The following is a 22,661-nucleotide window of genomic DNA, read 5'->3' as shown; positions in this document are numbered from 1 at the left end:
CACTGATTCACAGATAAATCCTAACATGGTACATCAAAGTTCAGAAAAGTCATGAATTATGCTTACAACATAAAGATCCAACCATCTCCAAGATAACCAGGAAAAAAGAAAAAAAAAACGAAAACAAAGAAGGGGAAAAAGTCAGTAATTCAATGATTAAAAAATAGATGTCGCAATCGGTACAAGTTGCAATCAGCTCAGTAGAGAGCTACAAAGGTACAAGCTTTTTGCCACTGACACGCTTGCGGCTTGCCCTCGGTAACTAGTAAGCAAATAGATCATTGGGGAAATTGTCTCTCCAACAAATAGACCATTTTCATATATCCTATATGTCAAATAATCTGAAGAAAGGATTCCGCAATGTACTAATACTACTCAATTTAACCCTTTTCAACTTCCCATCTCTGGACAGACCTGCTTTTGAATCGGAGTCGCCGTCAAGAGACCAAGCCTAAACTCAAATCCAAAGTGCTTTCATTCAGATCTTGTCGTACCACTTGATTATCATCCTGAGAATGGAGTAAATGTTTGAGCCAAAATTAGATGAAAACTTGCAATTAGAAATTCAAAGCTAAGTAAACTGTGGGCGTCAAGAAGGCGATATGGACTTTTCAAACAAGATATCTTATATGGATGGTAAATAAGAAAAGACCTCATTTTCTTCCATGGGTATATCATTTATGTCAGGTTTTTCTTCGGCACTGTCACTCTTGGAAACTAGTTCTGCTTTAGGGTCAGTATCATTCAGTTTAGATTCATCATCAAACTTTTCTAAGGCCTCTTGTTCTTCAGCCTCTTTCTTCTGTCTCTCTAGCAGATCAACCTGCGTCGTCAAAGAGCCAAAATAATGGACAATAAGCTAACACAAATGCAAACTAATACTTGAACGGGCCTCATCATTAAAGCATAAATGCATTTTCTGGCTTTTTCAAAAAATGAATTTTTCCATGAAGAAGCCAGAAGAAGTAGAGCTCTTTACAAAGTAGTATTATCTTTCACAATGATTAATCATGGGAAACAAAAATTAGTAACAGGTGTCATTCCAAACAAATCTAAATTAACCTGGAACCAAACCCTTCAACCAGTTTTTGCTAAATTACTTCTGCCGCTTAACAGTATACTTGCCAAGGGCTCTTACCCTTTAGTCCCCACTGTCTTTCGCCATACCCTTTTTCCACATTTTGATATGTATGAGCGCATAAATCCAAAAGTTCCCAGTCTCCAAAAGCTCCTAATCAACTGGTTGCTCCATAACACAATGGAAATATATGGTTCCATGCACGAAGATCCATAAGCTTCCGTGAAATAAAAACACTACCCGGAGAAGCTTCTGCTCTTCCATTTAGCTTTCCAATGAAACTCAAGTATCACACCAGTGTGCTCAAGTTTACACAAGGCCCTCAAAAACAGAGGTTTCCACCCTTAAGGAGGTTCCAGACAGCCTCTCATATTTTCCTTCGGTAAATAAAAAAAAAAAAAACTAAAAAAAGTACAGTTTCCAGACCTTGCACTCCCCTATCAAAATTTCATTTCACTGCATCTCTATCAACAACAACTTCAACCCAGTTACTACTTGGCCCGCATGTCAAGCAAACCACCAAACAATTAAAAACCACTCTCCTTATGTGCATCAAATACACCAATGTTTTAAAAGTGTGCAACAAATAGAACAAAAGAAAAACTGACAAGAATTTTGTCCATGCAACTGTTTCAAAATGAGTGGTAAGACCATCTTCATGCCACCATGCAAGCACCATGTCTTGGAAAGCTAGAAGAATGATGAGCATAGAGCTTGTTTCTAAAGATGCATAGTTTTGTAGCCCTATACATATGATGTAAGACTGGATTACTTCAATCTTATAAAGATACCCATAGTGTATAAAATTTTAAGGCACGTCGTGTCAGATCCATTGAATCACTTTTGTAAGACAGATAATGTCATGCATATATCTTGACATTCCAATAATGATCTATCACCACTTAAACTTAAACTAGGAATTCAAGTTGCAGGTTCTTGACTTGCTATAACATTAATTCACAAACTGACCAAACAATCAATACACAGAATTGAACAATAATTTCTGCCACTGCCTTGTGATTTAAAAATATATAGCATTCCTGTGAAAATATCCACAATAATTCTAGGCACGCTAGATCATCATTTACAAGCTCAGTTTCTCAGTTTCTCTTATTCTTAAGGATAAGAGCAATTCAATTCAATAAGGACAAGAAAACTGACTCTAAAAATCTCTCCAAAGAAGGCCTTTTGTTGATTACTTCAAGGCATTCCAATTTCCAAAGCCTTCTTGAACATAGCTTGGAACATGAGGGTGATTACATTTATAGAGATTATGATGCTGAACTGTATTTTCCAAAATATGGTATTTGTACAGCTGAATCTACCAGCTCCTTGTCCTTATAACCATTCAAATAAATTATGAAGTGACAACAAAGCACCAGCAAGGGCATGGGTACCTTACACTTTAAAGTAAAAGAAAATATCCTGAAGTTAGTTGACATATATGCTAGCAACTCAGACAAACCCAAGTTCCAATTGAACCATTGAGTGCATCCACTGATGCCTGACTTGGACCACCAGCACTTCCTCTAGTTTATCCAGTGTTTATCCAGAATCCTAGTTTACCCTTTTGTTTGCACTAAGTGAATGAAAAGATGAAAAACACACATGATCAGCATAAACATGATTTTGTTCTCGCATTCATTTCAGCTGAACAATATTCTACTTTCCATGCTGAGTTATTATGAATCATGAAAGAGAAGTAAAAATCCAACAGCATAAATGGCTAAAGAACATGGACTTCAGAAGGACTTGGTCATGCAAAACACAACACAGCTGATCAAGCCAACCTTAGTCGCACCCATCTAGAATCTAAACCAAAATCTAACTATACTGATTACCACACAACCAATCATATCAAAACCCATTCAAGTTTTTTTTTTTAATCAAATGCATCCTTTAAAGTCTTTATAACTGTGACTACCTGGCGTGTACTTGTCACTATCCAACAATGTAATGCTCCTCACAACTAACTGACTAAGGAAAACATTTTGGGACCAGGAGAATATTACTAGCTGTAAACCCACCAATGGAATGAGAATGGAGTCTATACCCTAGTACATGTCTGAAAAATCTAGAAAACATAGTCACATGGTTAAAGTATCTCAACATCACAATCTACAAATTCTACTAAAGAAGAAATCTTTCACCGCCAAGTCCACATTGTCCTAAGGTGATTGAGAACTATAACTTTGAAATCCTACTAAAGTCGCAATCTTTCTCACTATCAAGCCCAAACCATCCTCGCATAACTTCAAAATCATCATCGGGACGACTTGAGATCCTTTAGATTTTAAACATCAAACAAGCAAGAAACTTGTTCACTCAAAGATCCTTTAGATTTTCCAAAGGAAACATCAAAACAAGCAAGCAAAAATACAAAACTGCAGAAAATTAAAAACTTTCAAAAAGCCCGACCCACAATTTCATGAAATCCTAACAATCTTACAAAACCCATTAACAATTTACTCCAAAATCTCTACTTCTGACTACCAAAACAAAACCACTGTTCATCCAGAACCCAGATCTAAATCGGCCAATCCAGTTACACACGACCCCAAATAATTTCTAAAATCAAAATCCCAAAAATATAAAATAATTAGCCCAATCGAAACCAAACCAAAAGGGGGGGGAAGGTACCGGAATGTATTTGAATTTACGCCTGGGAGGCTCATCGGGGGCGTCGCCGTTGGAGAGATTAGCATTGTTTTTATTATCATCATTGTTGCTGTTACCGTTGTTGTTAGTGGCAGGAGAAGGAGAAGAAGAACCGTTGGATTGAGACAAAGGGGTCCACTTATAAAGCAAGAGATGGGAGCCGTTATTACCATTAGAAGAGCTTGAATTGTTAGCAGCGGCAGTGCCATTGCTAATAGCGTTATGGTGATGCGAATGAGTGTTGTTATGGTTTGATGAAGATGACGGAGGGGTTACGTGGACCCATCTCTTCTTCCACTTCCTAACCGGCCCGCTGAACACCGTGGCCGGCCCGTACCGAGTCGAAGATCTCCCCAGCCGCGCCCCGACTCCTTCCATTATTTCTTTCAAATCGGTGCCGGATCGCGCACCCGCTACTCCGAAACTAGGTATTAATCTTTTTCTTTGTATTTTCTGTTCTTGTAGAGTTGATTAAGAGGGAAAAAAAAAAAAAATTTCTTCTCTTTGAAATTGACTTCTTGGCTTCTTCTTGCCTCCTCTCTTCTTTATTTTTCTTGAAACGAATATAGGCAGAGAGGACAGACAGCTGGGTTTTCGGTTTCGGGTTCGGGTTTTCGGGTATGGGTATTGACTTCATGGGCACTTTCTAGGATGGAGATGTAAGGTTTATTAATTGGTGATTTTTTGGATTTTTATTTCTTTTTAGAAATAGATGCTGATATGTAAGGTTTTATAAGTGGTTTTAGTATAATTGTTAAATTCGATAGGCTCATTAGTTAATTTTAAAAAATTTAGAAATTAAATTAGTTCAAATTAAATATCAACGATAAATTAGGTTAATTCAATTATATATATATATATATATATATATATATATATAATTTAATTGATAAGTTCAAACTTGATTATTTAATTGACAAGTACAAACTTGATTATAAATATAAACAAAGCATCAAATATTAAAAAAAAAATATATTTTATAAAACAAACTCTACTCGGATCTATAATTTTTTTTTTGGAGTCTAGCATCAAATAGGTTATGGGAGTGTTTGAGGTGATAGTGATTATTTTTTAAAATATTTTTTTACTTAAAAATATATTAAAATAATATTTTTTTAAAATTTTTAAAAAAATTATTTTTCATATAAGTACATCAAAATAATTTGAAAATATATAAAACTTAAGTCAAAAAATTAAAATTTTGTTCAACCCTTGTTTAAAACACAATGTCAAACGGTGATTGTAATAACCATAGTTTTTTAAACTCAGCCAGACCTAGTGAGTTAATTGGAACTCAGCTAACCATAACTGAAATCGAGTTAGGTTTAAGAAAAAAATCAAAAACTCGGCTGATCTAACAAGTTAACCCGACAATATCTGGTCAAAAGTTCTGTTGCAGCCCGTTGATTATTTATTTTTTTAAAATTAAAATGATATTATTTTGATTTATAAAAAAAATTAGGGTTTTCCGAGTAATCCAAGTTTTAAGTTTGGTCGATCATCGATTCAGGTTTAAAAACTTTAATAATAAGTATAAACTTTAGCTATTCATGAGGCATTTACCTCTAAAAATTTAAGTCATGGATCAAATGAGTATTGAATTACTTAAATGAGTATTTCCTTTTATAAAATAATGGGATTACATTTTAAAACTCTTTAAGTTTGATACATCTTTGGATAACACTTATTTGAATTTACTCGGATCTATAAATTATTATTTTTTAAGAGTCTAACATCAAATAAATTACGACAAGGTGACAACGGTTATTTTTTAAAGTAATTTTCGCTTATAAATATATCAAAATAATTCAAAAATAAAAAATAATTAAAAATTAAAAATTTATCCAACTTCTATTTAAAACATAATGTGAAACGATGGCTATAATAACTATGAACTTTGGCAATTTGTGAGGCATTTACCTCCAAAAGTTTAAGCCATAGAGTATTGAATTGTTTAAATGAGTATTAATTTCCTTGTATAAAATGATGGGATTGCACTTCAACACTTTTTAGGTACAAGTTTGATACATCTTCGGATAACACTTATCCAAGATTGGTGTTACTTTAGATGAGAGGTGAAACTAGAAAAAGAGTACGACCCATGGCTGTTTTTGAGCTCAAAATAATCTATGAAGTTTAATAGTTTTTTTTTTTTTTCATTTAAAAATTTCATTTTTTTATATTAAATTACCCATTTTAGTTAGCAAAAAATAACAATTTAATGCAGAATGTATGACTATTTTATTAGTTTTTTTATGTGGAAATAATTTTTGTATCTCAATATGTTTTTTAGCCCTTACAACATCAAATATATTTAAAAAATAAAATTAAAAATATTTGATTAAAAAAATACTTATTTATAAAGGTGCTGGTAGATTAATTTAAAAAAGTACATAAAAATCTGTTATGAGAATGGTGAACGTTACTTTTCAAAATATTTTTGTTTGAAAATATATTAATTTTTTTTTAATATTAACAAATCAAAACAATAAAAAATACTAAAAATTCTTAAAAATATAGTTGGATCGCAATATTAAATAATCTATACATAAATAGCTAGTATGACCAATACATATTATCCATCAAATTTCTTTTTATTAGCCTATGTTGTGATTGTTGTTGTTTAATTTTAAATATTTTTATTTTACTATGATTCTCGTATTGATTTTAAAACACTACAAAAATATTTATTTTTTCGATTCCATATATAAAAAAACTAAACCAAATTGAATCATTGAGTACAAGTAAAGTTTATAAAAAATAATTTAACTAAAAACTCATTAATCAAAGTCTATTTGAACTTATTTAATTTTAATAAATATAAAATTAAATCTAAAAAAATTTTTAATAAATAAATATAATTCCTCTTTGGGCTCAATTTAATTTAATTCAAAATTTTAAAAAAATTATTTTAATTGAAGTTTTTAGGAATACAACTCCCTCCCAGTGTAAAACATATGACAAAAAGGGGCTGTAAAAGATAAGAGGCGGGCCGGCAACCTATTCCAAGCAAAGGTCCAATGGGCCTTTTAATGGAAACCAAGGAAAGAATCGAATAACAATCTTTAGGCGGCTGAGATGTTTCTTCCACCACCACCACCACCAAGATCTCTTCGTATAAATAGCAGCCTTCAGCACTAGGGTTTTATCAACACTTTCACAAATTTTCTCTGCTGGGTCTGTCTGTCTGATCTCCTTCCTTTGATCATCTTCTTTCATTTATGTTGCATGGTATATAGTATATGAACTGTTTAGGTCTAAGCTAAGCTACATGTACCAAGGGGAGGTGTTAAAAAAATGGCCTTCTCCTTGTTGCCAAAGCGGCTGTAGCTATATCAATCTGGCTGAGAAGCTAACTGACCGGCTATTGTGTGAGATTGATTTTCTATCTCCGATCGATAGATCTGCTTACCGAGCTTCTCACATTCTTTTTAATTTTCTTCTTCTTTTGTTTATTTTCTGTCTTTTTTTCTTTGGCATATGCAGAAAGAAAGAAGAGGAGGGAGAGAAGAGGGAAATGGCATAGGATTTAGCCTTTTTCAGAGACCCTTCTCTTAAATTGATCAATCGTCACTTTCCAGGCTCCCTGCTTCGAATTTCTCAGCAGTGAGCGTCTATCCGTGACAACATTTATTCCTCTCAAGATTCTCTCTTTCTTTTTGTTACTTTTTCCTCGATCTGGTGTTAACCTCAAACAATAACCATGTTCTATAACAATAAAAGGTCACTCGATTTGTGATTTGATATGATCAGGCTTTTCTAGTTCAGCTTTCCTTGGGATATTGTAAAACTGAAACATTTCTTGGTGGAGGGACAAGAGCAGCCCAGATGTGGTGGTTGCTGGTTTGGGATGCCGGGTTTCCAAGGATTATGGCATTAAGTAAGAAACAAAGAGGTGGAGGAACATTTTGAAACGGCGTGTTAACATTATTGATGACTGATGAATAAATTTGGACCCTTGAAATTGTCTCTGAATTATCATCATTACCTGAAATTCAGCTGAAGTTAAAACTACATCCATATCCCGTGATATATCCAGCAACTTCAAACTATCCTAATTCCTAAGTGGTAGCCAAGGAATATGAAAGCTAAAAATCCCAGAAGATGAATGAGTTCATGCTCAAAAAAGGTCTCAACTTTTCACAAGTTTAGGTCGAACACCTTTGAAAATAATTGATTTCCCTAAATCTTGTTCTTCATATGGACAACAGAACTACTCTATTGGACACTATTATTATCGTTCAATCCAGTGTTCGAGAGAACATTCTGTTAAAATAGGATGAAGAATATAGCGAGGCATTTTGCCCTGTCAAAGTTCAGACCTGGTTTACAATTTTGTTGTATTCCATCGTTCAGATGATGATGGCCTTGATTGATTCTAGCCGGACCAAGGCCAAAGAAGTTTATGAAGAAGAAGAAGAGAGAACATAATGGTTTCACAGAGATCGAGAGAGAAGCATTCCGAGGAGTGCTGTAGTTACTCGATGTATAAAGCAATTACTGTTTACATAAACAAAATAGAAAGCCATTTGAAGAGCAAGGATGCCCCGCAAGAACTTGTATCTGCTTGCCAGAGTCTCGTTAGATAGTATGAACATGGATACTCCTAGCCATGCTTTTAGTCATCTATTTTGCCTTAGGTCAATGGAAGGTTGTCTTGCTACTTGCATACCTGGGATTGCAAATATAGGCCTATCGTCTCTAAAGGAATAAACCTTCATGTAACAGTAAGAAACTCATCAGGGAGACCCTCTATCCTAAGATGGGAATAGATCCGCTTTCCTTGAGATTGTCGAAAAAGTCTCGGACAGCATTCTGTTCTGCTCTCACCCTCTCCGAAGATTTTCTCAAAAACACTGTTTTTGAAACAACACATTGTAAAATTACAAATAATTTTTTTTAATTATTTATATATTAAGAATTCTAATCAAAAAAATTAAATTACATTAAAATATCTAAAATGAAGCAATAATATTATAATTAATAAATGATCTAAATAAAATAAAAGAAATAAATAGTATGAATTAATAAATTAATGATATGAAAAATAAAAAGTTTGAGAACAAAATTTCTTAATACAGAAAATTTACTAAAAGATAAAAAAAACACATGTAAATCTATGACAACCTAGTTATTCTCGTCATAATAAATCTTGATAGACTCTTTTTGGGTTGCAAGTTAATGATTTTAAATTAGTAATTATCTAATATAAATTTAATAATAAAATAAACCCGTCTAATGCACTAGAAAAAATTCTAATTAAAAATAATTATTTAAAATTAATTAAATAAATAAAGTAGAATAATACAAAAAATCTTCATGTTAAAATCTCCATATAACCTGAATCTTCAATTTTTGTATATCTTTTTGCAAATTTGAGTCCTGATTTCAAACATGACGTTCTCTTTCTCATTTGGATGAATTATTGAGCCTATAATTATATAGTTGAAAAGTTTCAAATATCTAATTTTTATATCCCAACTATAATTGAAGCAAAATTTCACTGGTAGCTATAGATGTGTCTTAAATAATACACAAAGATATTGTTTGACATATTTGACAATATTAATTTGTTAAATTTGACCTTCTAAAATATTATGTTCTCTAACTCCATATGACCTGAAAATTTACCACAATATATTTTTATGTATCTAATATTTCTTTGTAAATTTTTAGTCTCGTTCAATATACAATTTGAAAGATATGCTCAATCTCACAAAATAAATCAACGGATATTTTAAGGTCAAATTTGGACTTAATTTGATTCATATTACAAATTTAATAAACTCGTAAAATCAGACTGAATTTATCAATTTTACAGATTTTGCACAAATTAAGTTTTAATTTAATTAATTTTAAGTTTTTAATTTGATTTAACACATTAAATTTAATTTATAAAATCTTACAATTTTATGAATTAACTCAATTTTAACAACCTTGCACTCTCCGATCAGCCTAAACCCATCTTTCATCAATTAAAAAGATAAATAGTGCGTGCGTGAAGTACAAGCACAAGCCTCGCCAACTACATCAGCTTTAACATTAACCTATTGGATTTATGGACCTTTTGTCCCTAAATAATCTAGGATTATAGCACACGGGCTCAGGGCTCTATAAATAGCCTTGATCATATCCCTTAAAACAAGTGATTTCTTCTTTTATTTCAAGAACTCCATATTCTTTCTTGTTGCAAGCACATATTTGCTAGAGTCTTCTCAGACTTTTCACCTTCTCAAATATCAGAAGGTCCTAACTCCTTTAAGAGACTCACTTTCTCAGACTTTGCAAATAAATGAAAAACAGGTTTTAGTTTCTACAAAATCAAAGTTTGTATAAGATCCGACGTAAAAATTATAAATTATTCAGCTATAGATCTCACTCGCATGCGTCTCACAGGCACCATCCCTCCAGAAACGGGAGATCTATCTTTTCTTGGTTGGCCAAGGCTTGGAAACAGCAGTTTTCATGGCTCTATATCCCCACTGAGCTGGCTAAACTGAATCGCTTGAAGTGCATCAGCTTTTCATTCAATGACTTCATGGGGGGGATCATCCCCCCATGGATGGGGTCCTTCACGAACTATTTCAAAGGTTCCATCCCACAATCACAAGGCTATACAGCAAAGTTAGAGGCTATGGACTCTTGTCTGCTATAACTTGAAAGAGATAAACATGGCCAGCAATATCAACTTTCAGGTGTTACACCTCCTCGTCAACATGAATACTATGGTATAGTTCCTAGGACTTTATGTTTTAAAAAATAATATAAATCATATTCTAGAATTTTTGGGTTGAGATGGTTTTTGACATGGTATCAAAACCTTGATGGTCTATAATGGTCACGAGTTCGAATCTCATTATCCTTATTTATTTGATAAAAATTAAGCACAAGATAATATAGATCTGAACAAGTTTCAAGCCTAAAAGATTTTCACTTGAGAGGATATGTTAAAGAATAATATAAATCATATCTTAAAACTTCACTTATAAACTTAAATTTTTAAATTAAAATGGTTCTTTGACACTATAAACATTGACATTGAAGAATAAAAGATCCCAGACTCATGATCATTTATGGCTTGGAGCATCATTTTTCAAACGAACGACTGGGATACTCTGTATTAACTTTAAATTATAAATTATCAGTCGATCATCATCAAGTCTTGAAATCATTAAATGTAATTAAACTAAAAAGAATTGCACAGAGAAAGAGAACAAAACTGATTTGCCATTTCTGGATACATGATGATGTTTGCTTTCTTTAATTAGTGTCTATTTGAAAGTACAATGGAAGATTTTTTTTAAAAATTGTTTTTAGTTTGTAAATATATTAAAATATATTTTTAATAAAATTATTTTAATTTAAAACAATCCAAAAATAAAAAAAGGAACTTAATTCAAAACTAAAAAACTTCATAATTTTTTAAAACTACATTCTAACCACAGTAACAAACACCCCAACATACTTAATTTTTGGTGTAATATACATTCACAACAGCAATGATTGCAAAATTGTTTATTTATTTACAAAGACAACGTTCAAATTATGATATAGTAGAAAGCAAAATTAAGGGTTCATTCGTATTCATCCCACCTTCAATCCAATCACCTTCAAACCCAGATTCCTCCCACCTTAACTCTTACAAATGGGAGGTACTTATTTCCCTATACACAATGCACAAAACCAAACTTAATTTACTCGTGGCCTTTGCCTTTGGCTAGCTGAAGAGCTGTGCTAGCTAGCTACCAAATCAAAGCAATCCTCTTGAAATTAATTTAACAACGATCATGATGATCACCTATCAATGCCATCGCTTCTGAATGCAGCAGTCAAATGGCTAACTCCCGAACCACCCTTCCTTGCCAAATCATCTTTGCAATGGTAAACTCTCACAGGCAAAGGCTCAAACCCAGAAACTCTTCTTGCAGAAATGACCTCATGATCAGATTTTGTTCCCTTTCTTCTACTTGACACTTCATTTGTTGTCCGCTTGTAGTGACCAAACCACTTCGCCTCCATGTATCCATATCGCCTCCAAGGTGCTACAGGCATTCCCACTCCTTTCATTGATTCTCTCATTGCATTGCTCATCAATCTCACAATCTGCTTGACCTCCTCGGGCTTCCCAATGTACACTCGTGGAAAAACTTGAAGCAATTCAGTATAATGGCTGGTGGGCCGGGCAATTATGAACCCCCCTGCTAAAAGAACTTCAACAATGTAGCGTTTTCCACTAACATTCACGTCTACGTACTCGTAATCTCCTGCTGGATGCCTCCCGAACTTCTCCCACCTTGATTTGCATAGACCTGGAGCCATTCACAAGAACAGATTAAATAAGAACAATGTGTGATTTCTGACCACAAAACGCAGTATTACTGCGAAAATTCTGCAATAATTGCTATACATATATGGGAATAAGATGTACTAACCAGCATCAAAGCCTCGGTCACGTAAATGCGACATCAATCCACGCTTGAAGTCGAGGTGGGACGACGATGAGGATCTTTCTCCTATGATACCACATGCCAGTTCTGTCTCTTTGCGAATCTTTTGTCTGACATCATCATCATCATCTTCAATGCTATTTAGCAAATTCTCCAACGTATCCTTGGTTTCAGAATAAGAGCAAATATCCAATGACTCATCATGTTGATCAATACTGTGTTTTGATCGTGGACGATGATGATCTTTCTGATCTTGATGAGCAAGATTATCATCTTCCTTCTTGTCGTGATCTCCTCCGCCTCTAAATTGATTCCTATACTCTCTCTCAATAAAAGAATTGACAAGATCGGAAAGATCTGCAGAATTTTTTTCTGGAGAGTAGTGCTCGCTCCCACTACTCTCGCAAAGCCTAACAGCCCGAGATGCCTCGTTGAAAGCTGCAGCTACCCTCTTGAACCTCACTGGACCGGTTTTAGCCATTTTTGTCTTCACCGCTATATAAATCCAATTACCCTTTTCTTTATATATATACTCTCCTGACCTCCCCTTTTCTTGAGAACGATTGAAGTAGCTAGATGTCTAGAAAACACAGAATCTGGAAAGGGCTTGATGTCTGCAGGTTAACTTTTATCTGAGACTTAAAAGAAGATCAAGATGGTGTAAATTGAGATGATGAAATGATGTTGTAACTGGTACAAAGATGTCGATACTATGGTGATATATATATATATATATACAGAAACTGGCAAGAGAAGGGTAAAAGTGTGTGGGTGAGACTATACGACAGTTTCGTCGATGCATGCGGGCTTGATTATGCTAACCTTCGATGAATCTCTCTGCTACTTCGAGTCTAGGTTCATGCCTAATCATTGATTGTTGCATGTATTTTCTCCACATCCAACTCTGCTTACTTAAAAAGGTTAATGCCCAAGAATTAATTATTAAAATGATGTGGCTTTCCAAGGATTAATTACTAAAATGATGTGGATTGCATGTTGATTAATTACTTCGGGCAAATTTATTTCTTCATATTTAATCTTTTTAATTAATTAAAAAGCTTCTAACTGGGTTTTAGAAGAAGCTTGCGTGTTGCGTGCGTATAATACTGATATATTATCCCTTGATGAGTACATAAAACTGTTATTAGATGTTCTTGAATGCAATATACTGATACGCGAGTGTATTTTTTATAAAATAATATGAAGAATGTATTTAATTTTGATAATTTCGATAAATATGTCGGTCGTGTGTGTTTAAGATGAAGTATTAATGTCTACTGGCTCCCATTTCTGATTGGCTGACGTACTGGACCCATTCACCAATAGTATAGTAATGAGGCCATTCTAATGCCATAATTTGGAAGGAGCTCGGATCCATGACCAGCAATGGAGCCGCCATCTACACTGCTTAGACTTGACTAATCAAGGATTAATTGCCCACCTCCTATGATTATAATGAATGTCAACATTATAACGTAAGTTGTTAAATCTAGGTGGACTTGACTTGATGAGTTAATTTGAAAAATTTATTATTCAAATTAAGTTTTTAATTGAATTAAATAAAATATTAATTGGATAAAATGTGGTTAATCTAATTAAAAAAAAAAAAGGTAAGACAATAACATTTTAATAAAAATAGTTGATTGAGTTGATCAATGCATCACAAAAAAAAAAACAAGATAATATTGTTTTAAAAAAAATAATTGAGGAGAATTGACTTAAATTTATCTGTAAATATGGTTAACCTAACTAAATTTTACTTAATTAATTTGTTTAGATTCAAATATTTTTTTTAAAAAAATATAAAATGACAATGTTTTGATAAAAATAATTGATATAGAAAACTCTATCGAGTCACCACAAAAAAATACAAAATAATATTATTAAAAAAAATAATAATTTATTTAAAATAACTGGAGTTGAATAGTAAATACTATTTCGAGACATTCCCAAAATTGAATATGATAAATGTGTTTTTGGATGCGGAAAATAGTCGCATGGATGGAGTGTTGGTGAGGAAGCATTGAGAAATAATTAGCTATCCATGTTTAAGCAAGCCAAGGAATAGGAATAGGAACAGGAACAGGAACAGGAACAGGAACAGGAATAGGATGCATGTCCAGGTTCAATGAATCTAATCACTCCACAGAGTTCCTTCCTGTCCACGTTCAATGAACTTAATTATCGGTTTCCTTCATCTCCCACGTGCTGATGAGTACTTGCTACTGCTCGGTACTTAATTTCGAGTCAATCATTTAAGTTAATTTAACGGTGGTTTTGTTTTTCATAAAATATCTTACGGATGAAAAATGTTTTATACGTAAGAACATTTCTGATAAGATATTTTACTTGTAAATTTTATTTAATATTTGACTTGGGAAATATAATATTAAAAAATATTATTATGTATAATATATTTTTCAATGGTGATTGAAAAGATAGTAAGATGGTGATTCTTGTGATAATAATAAATGGTTGGGAATGGTTGTGATAATAAGATGAGAGTGGTAATTGAAATGGTTGGAGGATATTTTAAATAGATTATTATTGGTGTAATAGTTTATAAAATTTTATGAGTTAAAAATATTTTTAATAAATAAACTAGATTTAAAGGTTGATTGTAAAATATTTGATGTTAACCAGTTTTTCTATAAGGTATTTTATAGAAGATAAAAACAGGAAAATATTTTTCTGAAAACAAACATAGGAAAAAAAAATATTTTTCTATCAAATATTTTATGCAAAACAAACAAACCATAATTAACACTGATTTATATGATCATGCTATGCTATGAGGGATTTTTTTTTTTTTTATAAATGAGTTATCAGGAATGCTTTGGCATTATTATTAAACCTAAAAATATATTTGTTTTAAAAAATTTTCTATTAAGATATATTTTTCACTAACATATCTCTTGTTTATCCTAATAAATATAAGAGCATCTTCAACCGGAGAGACAAATGAGAAAGCAAAATTAAAAAGATATCCTTTTAGCTTTTATTTCCTTAATTAAGCATTCCAACCCAACAGCCAACTGAGAAGCCAAAATGGCTCTTTAAGTTGAGAGGAGCTATTTCTACATGTTACTGTAGAAATAGCAAAAAAAAAAAGTAACTTTGCCAATGGCTATTTTTATAACCATTGGTCAACAATATTTTTTTTCTTTAAAATCAAGGAAATAAACTTGTTCTTGTTTTAAATTTTTTCAAAGCATGATTTTTTTTTTAAAAAAATTGAAAATCAAAATTTAAAATATTAATGGTTTTTTTCAAAGTTTGAATTTAAATTTACTTTTAAAAAATTGAATTTTTAACAGTAACATATAAAACTAAAAATTAAAAATATTCATATAAATAAATTTTAAGTTTAATTTTAAATTATATCTTTTAACTTTCATATTATTTCATTAAATTTTATATTATTTTTATAAATTACTCATATTAATTATATAATTAATAACATCATAATTATATTTTATATATAAAATATCTAAATTAGTTACATAATTATATAAAAATAAATTTAACATGAAATATATTAAAATATAAATGGCTTTTCTAAATAGCTTTTTACCATTGGAATGAATATAATCAAAAAAGCTATATTTATACTATTCAAAAAGCCATTTTATCAATTTAGCTTCTCAATTTGGCTTTTTGCATTGGAGATGCTCTAAGGTTTCCAAATAAAATTATTGTTTATTAACAAAAAAAAATAATTTTCATTTTAAAAATGTATCAAATGATATGTTTTTTATTTTTTTAAAAAAATTTTTAAGATCAACACATTAAAAAGATTCAAAATATAAAAAAAAAAATTAATTTTTAATAAATTTGTTTTTAAAATTTTTAAAAAATACAGGTTAGTCCATGTTTTTGAACACTCTAGTAATAAATTCATATTCAAAATCTATTAAAAATTTTAAGAAAAAAATAATAATTTAAATTGAGCAGGACCTATCATTAGCAGGCCAGGCCCATACTCTTGGCCTGTATTTTTTTCTTTTTATATAGGGTAGATGATCATCCATCCTTTTTTTTTAAAAAAAAAAAAAAAAAAAACATATCCTTCACATAAAAGAAAATAGCGATGCCCCGCACCAAAATGATTGTTATTAATCTACGACTCGCAATTGTTATCAAAATGATTGAACAAATATGTTACACCATAAGAATAAGAATAGGTAGTTTACTATCCATCATAATTATAATAATAACCTCTTAAATTTGGTTATTTAAAATAAGAATATATATATAAATATAAAGTTGATGATGGGCTTAAACTAGTGATAAGTGATGCATGAGGATTTTATAATTGTGAGTATTTAAAAATATGATAGTGATTGCGGTGTTAAATATTTTTTATTTGAAAATATTTTAAAATAAATTTTTAAAAAAAATTATTTTTGACATCAGTACATTAAAAATAATATGAAAATATTAAAAAAATTAATTTTTTTAAAAAAACACGGTTTAAATTATGTTTTTAAATACTGTCTAACAAAATAACAGACATAGATAGATTTTTAAGTGTGTAGAATACAGGAAGGATATGATTTTTAAATTATTTTTTTATGTATTAATATAAAAATTATTTTTTTAAAATAAAAAATATATTAAATAAAAAAAATATCTTGACAGATAATTTTTTACTATATTTATAAATAGTGAATGTTGATGAATATGATGTAATGTCTTTTTTAAAAATGATTTATAATTGAAAATAAATGATTTTTTAATATTTTTCTAATATTATTATATAAAAATCACAAAAAATACTTTCAAAACATTAATTGTAATGTTTTTTTAGTGTTAGATTCAATTTAAATGTATAGTTTGTCTTTTCCAATTCAAGTAAGAACGGATTCATATAAGTTTCAGATCTTGGATTTAAAAGGGGGGAATCCCAATAAAAAACAAACCTAAAAAGATATCTGTTTTATTTCAAGATTAAAAAAAAAATTCTCAAATAATCTTTCATCTAATTTCAAGGTTTTTCATTCATATATTCATCAGATTAATTTTTTTTCCCAAAAAAAAACATTTTATCACAAATCATGGTTTGAAAAATTTTAATAGTTTATGAATAAAATTAATATAAAAATAATTAATTTACAAAATTGAGAATGTCATAATAATTTGAAGCATTGCTCTAGAAAACAAAACAAAGGAAGGGAAGGGAAGGGAAGGAGCGGGATCTCTTCCTTTCTCTATCTCTGTTTTTTTTTTTTTCCTGGTTCCGCCGCTGCCGCTTCCGCCTTGGCCCTTCGTGCCTATAAATACCCTTTGTCTCGAAATGCAGAAAAGAGAATCTTCCTCCCCTCCCCTCCCCTTACCCTCTTCCTCCCCTGCTCGCCTGGTTATTATTTAATTTATTTAGTAGCTGTCATCAGCAACAGCATCATCCTCTTGCTTTTAACCACCTGAAGGTTTTTTTTAATTTATATATATATATAAATGCTTGATTTATTTATTTATTCTGAATTATTATTAGGATTAATTAATGGGATTGGATTGTATCTTATTGTTATTTTTTAGAATTAAAAACAATCTTTATTTTTGGGCTGCTGAATCTGCAGGCACTCGATCTGATAACAGGGATTTCGCTCAATCTTCTTGAAGTAGAAGGGTTTTGGCGAGAATGGCTGAAGGAGGAATATCGAGTTTCTGGGGTCCTGTAACGTCCACGACAGAGTGTTGTGAGAGGAATTATGCCTATTCTTCATATATTGCTGAGTTTCACAACACCATTTCTAACATTCCATGCGTTGTTTTGGCACTCGTGGGTCTCATAAATGCGCTGAGGCAACGGTTTGAGAAGAGATTTAGTGTTCTTCACATATCTAACATGATTCTTGCTATTGGCAGCATGATTTTCCACGCTACTTTGCAACGTGTGTAAGTATCACTCCCCATCTCCTATTCAACAATTTTAAAGCTTTTTCATGCTTCTTGTTGGTATAACATCTGATAGCTTAAAAAAAGGAAAATCTCAAAACAATGCAATGCATGAAGTTGTGGAATTTATTCGGGATTTCCCAGGTAAATAAAACTCGATTCAATTTGTTTTTATTTTCTGTTGGATTTATATTGAAAATGCAGAATTTATAGCAGTACTCCATTACTACTTTTTTTTGTCCTCGTCGGTGTATAGTCACAGGATGCAAGTTGAACCGTTGCTTGCCTTTTGTTTGGTTAAGGCTCCTTCCTTTTTTGTATCCATGCATGAGCTAAAAAGGATGTGAGCATTGGTGTTTTGTATACATCAGTAGGGTTACTGTAGGATAGGTTGTGGAGAAAGCATTTAAATGGTGAGACAGAGAGAACTCATTACGAGCTGAGCTTGTGGAGCCATGGTGGCTGTGAACTTGTGTGTGACTTACCATGTGAGAAACGTTTGTGCTGTATTAATTACAGTGCAAGCTTCTTATTTGCACTGTGAAGGCGAGTAAATTCAAAATTGCATTTTTTTACTTGTTTGAGCCGTGAACAGACAAGACATTTTCTTACCAAAAGTTTATTTAGGTTGTATGCTTGTGTAATTTTCCATATCCAGGAGTCAGCTCCTATTCTCCCCTCCCTCTTAAAGGATTAGATGATGTTTGATTGAGTGATGCCAATATTCCATTGTAGCAGTTGAGGGAATTTTTTGGAAATTTAGGACAGTCCCTTCTACATGAGTTATATGCATGAATCGAGTGGCGGAGTCTGATTAGAAATTTTCTTCAGGGTGAGAAAGAGAATAGGGTGGAAGTATCTGTTTTTGCTCAAGCCTCCAAGTCTTCATGAAAACATTCAGCGGTCGTCCAGCTGTAAACAGATAGCTTTCTTGACAGCAGACATGTCTGGTTAAAAGAGCTATGCATGCCTAAGATAAAAATGGTTAAAAGCTCCGTGGCCATTACTGCAGGCTTAGTACAATATATTCATATGCTCATTGGAATACAATCTACTAACACTTAGAAATGACACCCCTCAATCAACAACCTCTCTATCTTTCTACACTATTTATGCTTATCTATAAAGAGTGAGGATTCATGCTTGAAGATGATGGTTGAAATTTGTTTCCAGGCAACAGCAGAGTGATGAAACCCCCATGGTATGGGAGATGCTCCTGTATATGTACATCCTCTACTCACCAGATTGGCACTATCGCAGTACAATGCCCATCTTCCTCTTTCTGTATGGTGTTGTTTTTGCTGCAGTCCATTCAGTGGTACGTTTTGGAGTTGGTTTCAAGGTGCATTATGCGATCCTCTGCCTCCTCTGCATCCCTCGAATGTACAAGTACTACATTTACACGGAGGATGCCTCTGCCAAGAGTCTTGCAAAGATGTACGTAGCCACCCTTCTCATCGGTACTTTGTGCTGGCTTTTCGACCGTATTCTCTGCAAGGAGATATCAAGTTGGCCCATCAACCCACAGGGTCATGCATTGTGGCATGTATTTATGGGTTTCAACTCATACCTTGCAAACACGTTCTTGATGTTCTGCCGTGCTCGGCAACGAGGATGGTCCCCCAAAGTGGTCCGTTTCATGGGTGTTCTTCCATATGTGAAGATTGAGAAACCGAAAGCTCAGTGAAAGAAGTGAAAGGATGGAATTATAGTTTTGGCAGACAAGAAGGCAAAGAACATTCTTTTATTTTTTGTTCAACTAAACGGATGTTAAGGATTAAAAGCAAACGTAAAAAATCTTCTCGTTTAAGTAGAATATGTACCCTATTTATATGCTTTGCTGCTGGAAGTTTCAGGTTACATGGTTTTGATAGCTTCTTTTACATGTCGTAGAATCCTAAAAATCATGGTTATTGAAAACACATTTTTAATATGGCACGAAAAATACAAAAAAAATTTGGATTGTAAAATTATAAAAAATATTTTTTTATATATATTTCAAGCACCTTAAAATACATGGCTCATATATAATTTAAGTAACTTAAACAATTATTCATGTTCATATATTTTATTAATCAATAATTAAAAAACTTAAAACAGATAATTTGATGGTGTATCATATAAACTAAAACTAGTTTCATTGTCTTTATTCTTCTTTAAAAATTCATCAATATCATTACTTTCAAGAGAATTATTAGTATCATTATGAACATTAATGCTGCTACTAGTACCAATATTAATATTGTCAATATTATTTAACTTAAAAACTTGAATTCTCTAGATTATCATCAATTTAAATCTTTAAATTTTTTTTGGTATCATGATTCTTTATTTCAGTATTATTAAGAATTTTTTCTTCAACATTTTCATTTTTTTACTATATTTTTTTTCGATGTTGCATTGCAATGTCAACGGCACCAGACAAATTAAAGTTTGACGAGACGAAATGGGTTTAGCATCAATCAGGAGGTGGGCCCGGAAACTATTTCTACTGGGCTGATATATCAAATTAAACGGAACCGTATTACCCATTACAAGAAGAGACAACTCCACTCACGGCTTTGCCTGTGTTAAATAGATCTTGTTTTCTGTTTGGGCCTTTAGTCCATTGTTGTCTTGTACTAAATGAAAACCTACGGGCCATTATACTTTTCATTGAAGCAAAAGGTTTTTTTTTTTTTTTTTTAATGATAAAATCAATATCCTCGAATCCGTTTATACATTAATCAAGATTACGTTGTCTCGAATGATCTTCTAGGATTCCTTTCATATCTACAATAATGCATCCGAAAGAATTTAATCAATGGCAAGCAAATTAACCCAAATATCCGTAGAAACCAACATGAAATTAAACAAACCAAATGGTTCTTAAAAAAACTATTTTTTGTTTTGTTTTGGTTTCTATTTCAAATCTTAAAAATTAAAAAAATGAAATCGAGCCAAATAAAAGAAATCACTATAAACTAAAAGCCTATTAAATCAAAACCGTTAAGAAATAGCCTGGTAAAAAGTAAATCGAGTTGGTTATTTACTAGATTAGATTCAAAGAAAAAAAAAAAAAAGAGGTTGGATTAGATTATTTACTAAAAAACCGAACCATATAAGCAGATGTTGACCCCAAATTTAATAAATTAACTAGGTGTGAATCTTAAAGTTTGAATATAAAAAAAGAAGAGTGGACATATCTAAATAAAAAAACAAATAATAAGAGGACAGCTTATTGTTGAAGCAAAAGATGGTAACTTAGTAGACGACGTCACGACAGAAGCATCTATCATCAACCCAGAAAAGCACCATAAATTATTGATCCAAAACTTTACTTTTGCGTAATGATGAACGGAGACCCACGAGGGGGAATAGGAGGCGGCTATGACGTGAGGAGCTTCTGTTGATGCACAGAAAGAAATGGGTCCATAAGAACAAGGATGGTCAGCTCAGCAGGATTGGCAATATTGACGAAGAAAAAAGGCAGGCAGGCATGCATGCATGCGGCGGGAGGAGGAGGAGGAGGAGGAGGAGGAGGCCAGTGAAGACTCCACGGTCTCTACTCATCCTCCACAGTATACCCATCTTTCTGCCATTTCTAGTTAAAGAACAAGGAGGAGACTGGCCGGAGGGAATCTCTCCAGCTGTATCGTCACGCAAGGCCATGCATCAATCCGTAGGGATGAGATTCTCTCACAGTAATCCTAGAGCGCAGATCCCAAAACTAGCAGAGCCTATTTGCCTTATAATATAAGCAATTTCAAATAGCAGACTCATCTGGGTGAGATCTAGGATTCTACATCAATGATTTTTATTTGATTTTGAATTTTATTTAAAAAACTAATCTAAAACAACGTTAATTCATTATATATACGAAAAAAAAAAGAATAAACCAAGATTTACTTGTTAATCTAAGGTGTTGTTTGATGTTGCAGTAATTTTTGCTTTCAATTATTTTTTAAAAATGTATTTATTTCTAAAAAATCAAATTAATATATTTTAGTGTTTTTCAATTAAAATATTTTAATGTGGTGCTATAAAAATAAATAAAAATCTATAAATTCACCCTAACACTATACACTACTACAATCTCATCAGCCCACTAAATTATGAACCTTCTCGGATTTTAAAGGGTGTGTGAAAGTGTAGTAGTAATTGTTTTTTAAAAGTTTTTTTCTTAAAAATTTATTAAAATATTTTTTTATTCTTAAAATAATTTTGATATAAACACATCAAAATGAATATATATTATTTTAAAATAAAATTTAAATAATAATTTTAACATCAGCACATTAAAACATAAAAAAATTAATTTAAAGTGAAATAAATAAAATAAAATCTAATCTTTTTAAGAGCATAAAAACAAAGATGATAACTATATTTTCGTCTCATACACCTCCTCCGGGCACAGACCCGTCACATTACACGTCTCAGCTGCCTAAATAATTTGTCATGTACGTCCATACCTTACTGCCCCACCACCATTTTTCTTGCGTAGGAAACAATTTTGCATGCCAACCACTCAACTCTTCCACGTGCTGCCACCTCCTTCTCTCTTCCTTAACCCCATCCGAGCAATAATTTATTCGTGAATA

At 31.9% G+C, this 22,661-nt stretch overlaps 3 protein-coding genes and 1 non-coding gene across 4 annotated transcripts; 2 read left to right on the top strand and 2 right to left on the bottom strand.

Moving 5' to 3' along the window:
• Positions 1 to 128: 128 nt before the first annotated feature.
• LOC118049271 (uncharacterized) lies at positions 129 to 4,324 on the bottom strand. The gene is made up of 3 exons (XM_035059219.2): positions 3,719 to 4,324; positions 653 to 823; positions 129 to 509 (listed from the first exon to the last, which is right to left on the bottom strand). Exons 1-3 carry the CDS (start codon positions 4,112 to 4,114, stop codon positions 438 to 440), a joined length of 639 nt encoding a protein of 212 aa, XP_034915110.1. The 5' UTR covers positions 4,115 to 4,324; the 3' UTR covers positions 129 to 437.
• Positions 4,325 to 7,057: 2,733 nt separating this feature from the next.
• LOC118049439 (small nucleolar RNA snoR109) lies at positions 7,058 to 7,164 on the top strand. Its single transcript, XR_004687683.1, has one exon. It is a non-coding gene; the product is annotated as a small nucleolar RNA snoR109 (small nucleolar RNA).
• Positions 7,165 to 11,219: 4,055 nt separating this feature from the next.
• LOC118049369 (uncharacterized) lies at positions 11,220 to 12,857 on the bottom strand. The gene is made up of 2 exons (XM_035059355.2): positions 12,169 to 12,857; positions 11,220 to 12,045 (listed from the first exon to the last, which is right to left on the bottom strand). The coding sequence occupies exons 1-2, from the start codon at positions 12,662 to 12,664 to the stop codon at positions 11,531 to 11,533; spliced, it is 1,011 nt and encodes a 336-aa protein (XP_034915246.1). The 5' UTR covers positions 12,665 to 12,857; the 3' UTR covers positions 11,220 to 11,530.
• Positions 12,858 to 17,341: 4,484 nt separating this feature from the next.
• Positions 17,342 to 19,923, top strand: LOC118049421 (alkaline ceramidase). Its single transcript, XM_035059417.2, has 3 exons — positions 17,342 to 17,612; positions 17,763 to 18,081; positions 19,255 to 19,923. The coding sequence occupies exons 2-3, from the start codon at positions 17,825 to 17,827 to the stop codon at positions 19,766 to 19,768; spliced, it is 771 nt and encodes a 256-aa protein (XP_034915308.1). The 5' UTR covers positions 17,342 to 17,612; positions 17,763 to 17,824; the 3' UTR covers positions 19,769 to 19,923.
• Positions 19,924 to 22,661: the final 2,738 nt, after the last annotated feature.

Source organism: Populus alba, chromosome 2, assembly GCF_005239225.2.
Source record: "Populus alba chromosome 2, ASM523922v2, whole genome shotgun sequence".
Classification (NCBI taxonomy): Eukaryota; Viridiplantae; Streptophyta; class Magnoliopsida; order Malpighiales; family Salicaceae; genus Populus; species Populus alba.
The sequence above is the reverse complement of the archived record's forward strand: the minus strand, read 5'-3'. Positions and strand labels throughout refer to the sequence as shown.